This window comes from Micromesistius poutassou, assembly GCF_964030765.1.
Source record: "Micromesistius poutassou genome assembly, chromosome: 21".
NCBI lineage: Eukaryota > Metazoa > Chordata > Actinopteri > Gadiformes > Gadidae > Micromesistius > Micromesistius poutassou.
The window spans coordinates 11548020-11556278 of record NC_140291.1 but is presented as its reverse complement, the minus strand read 5'-3'; the positions used below and the strand labels follow the sequence as shown (position 1 = coordinate 11556278).

Below are 8259 nucleotides of genomic sequence, written 5' to 3'. Positions count from 1 at the left end.
CCCCTAGTTAAAGTCACAACCAGCTAGTGGCGTTTCCCTCCATCCACAGAGTCAGCATCACAGAGTCGGAAGCCTCACCCACGATCTTCGATGTGTTGTAAACAAAACACTGCGACTACCGCTGGATATGTTTTGCATCACGTCCCGCCTCCTACACACTCTACCCAGACGCCATCCGACTCCTAAAGTATCCGGAGCATCTCTTGATACGTGTGAACACCTCTGATGCGGCTCATCTCTGGCTCTGTGTTGCATGTGTGAAAGTGTGCAACTCGTCTCCGGAACCGATTCTCCGGAGACGGTCCGGAGATCGCGAGTGAAAGGCCTAGAAGACGTTTGAAACAAAGACAACTTTGGGTCCACTGGTGCAGAGAGCGGGGGATGCGTGAGGCTGACCTTGGTCCGCAGTGTGTCCAGCTCATCCATAGACTCCTTGTACTTCCTCCTGAGGTCGTCCAGCTCCTTGGTCTTCACCTTGTGAACCTAGCAGGTCAAAACACAGGTCATGGGTAATTGACACACCCATGGAACGTTGAATCTGAAAGGTCATCGTATACACACCCGTGGAACATGAATCTGAAAGGGCAAACCATAGCTTACACACGGGTTATGGCAGGTCATTTACACACCCGTGGAACATCAACCGTTAAAAGGTGAAAACATAGACACCCACAAAACAAAAATCAGAAAAGATCAAACTATAGCCAACAGTCGGGATATGTTAACCTCAAAAAGGTTCAAACATGGACCATAGGTCATTACCATAGCTAACACAGTGGGGATACGTGACCCTCAAAAAGGTTCAAACAAAGTTCTTATACACAGCCGAGATAAATTAACCCAAAATGGTCAGATTATTGTTCATCAATACACCTATTGAACGACACAATCAATTTCTATCAGTGTGGAGCTAGCCTCATTGACTGCAGACACAACACAACAGGATTACATGAGATTTTTTTTTCCCCCCCGAGTTTCACCTGAGGGCGTCCTGTATTGGAGTGGCCACGCTGTATTTAACAGACCTTTTACTGTTGTAGAGCTAGTGGGATAAGCTTCTAAACAGTGTCTGGTTGAAGAGCACTTCAGTCAAGCTATTGATTATGGAAGGGTACTTAGTAATTTGCCTATTGTGTAGAAATATTGACCAAACGATGTGTTGGGTGAGTGCTGCTGCCCGACAGGGAGGGTATACACCCCCCCCGTCAGCTACCATCACAAGCACAATCTTATTATGACTTATTCTGATTATAACACTACAATTTATTTTTTGTATGATTGTTTTGACAACAGATAACACGCTGGCTGTGAACTGCGACCCGTGAGTGGCTGGATGATGCCGAAGAAGAAAAAGTTGTAGATGACAGCCAGGTTCCCCACTTTTCAATGACTTATTCTTGCAGTCTTCATACCAGCAACAGTTTACACAGTAGAGAGGGTCATAGCTCCAACCAGCCCCAGACAGATGGTTATGGCGCCTTATGTACTGTGCCACTGGTAATTACCCCTGGACTCTTCCACTAAAGAGGTAATGTTAAAATAGTATCCCATGGCTATCTCACCAAATGATAACTTCCCATTTTACCTCTAGCCCTTGATATGTACAACCCTTCTGTTAATGCTATGCCCCTGCCAATAAACATATAAAACATATTTACAACACATATAACCGAACATTTGGAACACCCCCTCTTCCTATCCTGCCACTTGGTCTCTCCCGGAACGTTTATCACGGTGCCCATGCCCCCCCGGGGGAATCTTTTGGCCGCGCACCCTGGAGCAGACACGGGTAACCGGACAGGTAAGTGTTAACACAAAACAACTTCACTTTGTACACATGTACAGCACTCACACTTCTACCACCCGATATTGCACCACACATATTTACTAGTCCCACTCTGCACACGCTTCACACTATGTTCTCCTTTCCGTTACATTACATCACGTCGGAGCTCAACTTCGCTCTCCTCTGGCCGGCGGAGCCGAGTGCCGCACTTGCCTGAAGACATACGATCACCTGCGGCCACACGGTCTGATAAATAACTCAATACATACTCAATAAATAGAGTCATTTAAATATCTGGATAAACTGCAAATACGCAATGTGCAAACTGTACTGTGCAAACTTTGGCAAATAAAGTGCTATCGTGACTAAAGTGCAAAGTGCCGTTATTAATGTACCTTTAAGTTATCGTGCGAAAGAACATAATTACCCCCATGTGCAAAATGTACAATTAACGAAATGCGCTTTGTTACACTGGCCAAACCCATTATTTAATACGTCACTGATTGTTATCTGTTTCAGTAGTCAACTAATCTAATGGTAACCAAGCAAGTTAATGTAATGTTACTTGCAGCAATTTGATTAGAATGAAATTACATAACGTGAATAAATGTCAAATGAATAAAACCTTAGAAATCACAGGTGAGTTAATGTTTCAGTCAACTCAGAGGAAATTTTCCCCGGCCATGTCAGTGAAGACATCAACCCACCTGTTCCCACACTACTATGCAACAAACAACATCTTTGGTTATTGTTCTGATTGAGAGACACCTTGCGGCAGAAATTACATATTAAACCTTTAAAAAGGATAACTTGGACCCTATTTTCACCAAACCTTACATTGAAGGTAGCCAGCTGCAGCGTTTTCGCTCAATACGATAACATTTTTCTTTGCATTAGTTCCTTAGACCCCGAAAAATTTGAAAATAGGGTCCAGGTTGAAAAATCCTTAAGTTATCCTTTAATAATTATATACCCAGAAATAAATAATAATAAATTTCACTGGAATCAAGGAAAACGATTCAGGCCATGGCAAAAACACTCCCCCAGTTGTAATGTATTCATGAGCACCGGGCCTCAGTGGAACGCAGGGGGGGGGGGATCGCGGGGGGCGATCGATGCGTAAACAGAGCTGGTGAAAGGCACAGGGCCCACTTCAAACCACACACACTACGGAGGCACTTGTCCTGTGCAGTGTGCACCGACAAGAACAACAACAACAACAACTACGATTGGTAGAATCAATTGGTTTCAGTTGGTGAAAAAAGAAGCGCACTGGTAAACAGGAGGTCCTCACAAAATGCATCTTAACGGGGGTGGGGGGGGGGGGGGGGAAGTGTTACAGTCACGGCCGCTTGGCTATTGGCTGGAATGTGGGCACTGGCTGAGGCAGCCAGGGGATGGATAGTGTGGAAAACGGCAGTCAGTGTCAGCTGGGGCTGTTGTTTGTAATTGTAGGGATGTGTATTGATTCTTTCTAGGCCATATATTTTTAAAGGTCCCCCCAGAACTGGGCTTGGAGAAAAACAGGCTGATGATTTGGAGGATGGACATTTTTTCAGAGAGAGAGAGAAAGAGAGCGAGAGCGAGAGCGAGCGTGAGAGCGAGAGCGCTAGTGTGTTTGTGAGGCCCTGGTGTGAGTCAGATTATTATTGGTTGTACCTTGGTGAGGCTGGAAAAAGAACACTTGAAATAGAAAATAAACATTTAACAGAAATAATCAGGGCTAAATCTATTCACCAGCACCCCTATTAGGACACCTTCATCCTTCCTGTGATGATGAGGAGGATGCCACTCTTACAGAGAACAACACATCTCTGTACATAATAGGCCAGTTTGTTAACTAACAACTATATGCAATTTTGACTGGCAAAATGTGAGCAATATAAATATTAAATCAGAGGGTAATGGAGTAGCAAGGTTTTTAGACTCCCTAGGCAGTGGCACTACACTGGAACTGGGTTCGATCCTCAATGCCCACAGAGCAAAGCCACAGCTCCTGAATGGTGTGTGTCTTCAAATTCAATGGAAGTCACTTTGGATAAAAGCGGCCGTGTGTGATCATCGTTTTGATTGGCCTAGCCAAACACAACGTTCGTCTCTCTCGCTTACGCATGCGAGTGTGTTTGAATGTGTTCATGCGTGTCGACGTTTGTCTAAATGAGTGCATGTATGTTTATGTATGAACAGTACGTGAATGCTTGCTTGTGTTCATATTTGTATGTATGTATGTATATATGTATGTACATTATGGCACTCCTAACATCGCTGGAAGGAGGGATCCAACAGGTGCACTTGACTTGTATGCGAGTTTATGACTATGAATGCACAATATGCATGTATTTCACTCTTGTATATTTTCATTGGGGTCATTGAGTGTTTTCCTGTGCCCGTCGTGCAACATAGAAAAAATAAGGCATTCTATTTGATCAAATTGCCCTGGAAATGTTCCAAAATGCCCCGTATTACACAGAGGGGATGAAGGGAATTCCTACCCTGGTGTTTATGCATGTATGTATGCGGGTGTCCATGAATGTTTATGTATATCCTGCATGTGTGTGTGTGTGTATGACGCATGTGTGCGTGTGTGTGCGAGCTACCTCCTGCTGGTCGGTGTGCTCCTGCTTGCGTTTCTCCAACTCTCCCTTCGTCTCCTTCAGCTTAGCATCCAGCTCGTTGGATTTGATCTCCTCAGACTCCTGCAAACAACAGAGTCAAAACGACTGCTCTACACACACACACCATACAACTATGTAAGTACATATGTATGTATGTATGTATGTATGCATGTATGCATGTATGTATGTATGTATGTCATCAGTCAAAACTTCCCTATACGCACATATACTTCCCTATACACATACATACATACGTACGTACGTACGTACGTACGTACGTATGTATGTATGTATGTATGTATGTATGTCATCATCAGTCAAAACTTCCCTATACGCACATATACTTCCCTATACACTGGGGAACAAATTCAAAACAATATTCTAAATATTCTAACTGTGGGTCATTGCATTGTAGTATATGTACATTTAAAGTATAGTATCAGACAAACTTATTTTTATTTTGTCGTGACGTTCAAGCTCATATGTTTGTCCTTTTATGGGCATATCTTCTCATCGTTATTAATTGAGACTATAAAACTGGTGTCACCACAGGTCGATATCTTCAGTTCAGGATGATACAATTCTATTCAAATAATATTTAATTATTGCCCAGCCCTAGCTTAAACTCATAAAATGTTGTGATGACTAGCATGTATGCTAATACACTTAAAACAATGCATCTGGTTCGTCCAATAAAATTGTCGTGTCTATGTCAAATAAAATCGAATCTAAAAGTCTAGAGATATGAAGAGAGCGAGAGAGAGACATCAGATCATTTGTTCTCAATTCAAGTATTTTTCTACAATTAATTAAAACAACTAAACAATTGACAGGCGTACACTGGCTTTGGGCAATCAAGCTGCATAAATGATTTCCAAACCTCTCCATGTGGTCATAAATTAACAGTAGAAAGCCCTCAATAGACCAGGAATTAATTAAGAGATGAGAAATTAAGCAACAAGAAAATTAGCGCGCACACACACGCAAAAACAACTCAAGGCAACGCATGTTCCTTTCATGGCACCATAGCGAGACGTGGGTACTTGTCACTCAATTATTACACACATGTGAGCATCCTGAAACTCCAGTATACAGTTCATATCATGAACCCAGGCTTTTATACACACACACACACACAATGTGAATGCTTGCTTGTGCATGTGTTTGTGTGTATGTATGATGCATGTACATTATGGAACTACCAACATCACTGTACTCCTAACACACACCTGGTATGTTCGGATCATGTCTTGACAGTTCTTGCGAATCTGTTCCGTCTCTTCTTTGGCCTGGACGAGTTTAGCTGTAGTCTCCTTCAGTTTATCCTTAGTCTCCTACACACACACACACACACACAATCACTAAATGTTAAGTGACATAGATACACAACAAGCCATAACCACATAAACATTAACACAAACAAAAATACTTGAACACAGACACAGGCATGTTTATCCATCCCAGAATGAACCAGGTGATATTATTTTCCTGTAGATGAGCATGTTCTGGCTGTATTAGACAAGGCTCCTATGGAATGGGATAGAACATGTGCTTAAAACGTGTCTTTTAAAGTGGACAAAGCTTCCAACTTCACAAGGGAAAAGAGGCCATTCATCAATTAACAGAAGTTGATCTATATAGCTTTTTGTCCAAACACACCAACAAAAAAATGTTTTACAAGAGCTCGACACAATAACAATAAATTGGTTTAAAATAATAGTACATACACATATGCATCTCAATCACAATGACCTGTACTATGTACATTTTCCAAAAAGCAACTTTTAGTGAGTTTTATTATTTTTGTATTATTACTGTCGTCTGAGACGTTCACACGGTGAGGGGCGTAAAAGTAGGCCAGAATGCAACGATTCATAGATAAAAAGTCCCTGGATGGATTGAGTCGTTGGATGGCTGCTTTTTATTCTTGAGAAATGTTCCAGTTCAGATATTTTTAGCTGCAATATAAGTCCAACATTGCATGTTTAAATGTAATTTGCCAGATTTGTGTATAACTTCCTTTTCTTCAAGCAAAAAAAAAACTGACCAGCATCATTTGGCAAGAGAGTACATCAAAAATGCATTATGTTGCTGCAAATTTCATTCTATTTTCACTCAAGTGTTATTGCTGAACTGGCTTTGGACTTCTGCGATGCCTAAACGAGACATCATCATACATCAATGGGACAGTTGGGTTGGGTTTTCATGTCACTGAGGAATCAGCGATAAAAACAGCATTTCCCCAGTCACAGTGTGCAAAGCTGATGGCTTTGTGTTTTCCTGACCTCATTATTAGATGTGAACTTTTATCTTTATTTTCTTTAGATTCACTTTTGCATATTAATGCTTTATTCATGACAGATTCTGTGAGAGTTATATAGGAAGGTATGGGAGAGCGAGAAGGGAGGACATGCAGCAAATGACCACAAGCGGGAATCGAACCCTGGTCGCTGCCGTAAGGACCGATCCTTAATGCTCTCCACTCTGCACCCCTCCGAAAAAGAATTTGATTCCCCCGACTACTTCCATCTTTCCACTGCACCACAGTAAGTGGTTAGGAGTAGCTCGCTCATGGCTACCCATCATAATCCTCCTGTTATACAGAGGACCATTTATGAGACCTTTCAAGATTTGAATGTTTCCAAAATACATAAAATATCTATGGCTTTAAAGGCGGCAATCCCCTGTGACCTTTATGCTCATATCATTTACTTAATTTTGTGTGTGTGTGTGATGTTGTTCCCTCAAGCACATGGTCATGCCAAATGCAATCTTCAAAACCATCAGCCATCTTCGGACTATGATATCGTTCTTTAGTATATGCTACACGTGAACCTCCTAAGATGGCGCAATTTCATTGGTTCGCTATCTTGGGATATTGGGCAATATCCCATGATTGAAATCTCAAACTCTGGATATTGTTTTCATCGCAAAATGTCCCGCTTTGCGAGTGTTTCAGAGGAAAAAAATACAAGAAATTCAACAAAATGCTATCCCTAAAAACACAAAAAGTGTTATCTTGTTTATTTTTGGAGTGTTCACGTGTAGCATATACTAAAACAATTATTCACCTCAGGCTCCGTGAATAGTGGGTAATAGCCCCCTCCACTTTCGGTCTCGGGGGCTATTCCCTACTATTCACTTCGCCTTCGGTGAATAATTGTTAAATATCTCAGGCTATATCTCAGGCAATATCCGCATAGCAGATAGCGGATACACCGGCCAAGTCTTCCTCTTCCGTGCGTCATTGTTTACAGATTAACAAAGGAATAAGTATTGACTCTGGCCGCCTCCGATACACATCCGGTGACTCGGCCAGTGTTCTCCCTCCTTTGCTAGGGGTCGCCTGAAATGCATACAAGCTCACTCGGTTTTCTGTTTTATAAAAACGTATATATATTTGATTGTGAGTTCTCGCGTTTATCCATTGGGATTTTGATATTACGGGTTCTTGCTGTTAGGGTTAATCTAACAAATGTGCAAGGTACCAGATTCCCATTGGGGGTTTTCTGGATTAATTTCAGGCGTTGATAAAGAAGTCCCCCGAGCCCTGACAACCCAATGCCCATTGAAGCTGTGATTTTGTGGTGCGAGGGAAGTGAACACTACCTTGTGGGCGTCGCTCTCGCTCTTCAGTTTGTTCTGAGCCCATTTGGCTTTGATGAGCTGGGAGTTGATCTCCTCCTTCAGCTTCTCCAGCTCCCGGGTGGTCCGGCTCACCTCACCCTCCTGGGGTTGAGCAGCAAAACACGGGGCGACAAGAAGGGGAGTGAGGAACGAGCAGAGCCTCCACAGCCATTTCCGCGGAAAACCCCATCAAAACAAAACTGCAATGTTTGGCTGCTTTTCCCATAATTA

At 42.4% G+C, this 8259-nt stretch overlaps 1 protein-coding gene across 1 annotated transcript in view; it reads right to left on the bottom strand.

The window, feature by feature from the left end:
- The window catches only part of ccdc186 (coiled-coil domain-containing protein 186), a 38324-nt gene that overhangs the window by 15727 nt on the left and 14338 nt on the right, over positions 1–8259 (bottom strand). Inside the window, exons 6-9 of the mRNA XM_084485602.1 lie at positions 8011–8130; positions 5631–5735; positions 4384–4482; positions 335–483 (exon numbers count right to left, since the gene is read on the bottom strand). Of these exons, the coding sequence (XP_084341728.1) occupies positions 335–483; positions 4384–4482; positions 5631–5735; positions 8011–8130 (473 nt within the window). The remainder of the gene's footprint in view (positions 1–334; positions 484–4383; positions 4483–5630; positions 5736–8010; positions 8131–8259) is intronic.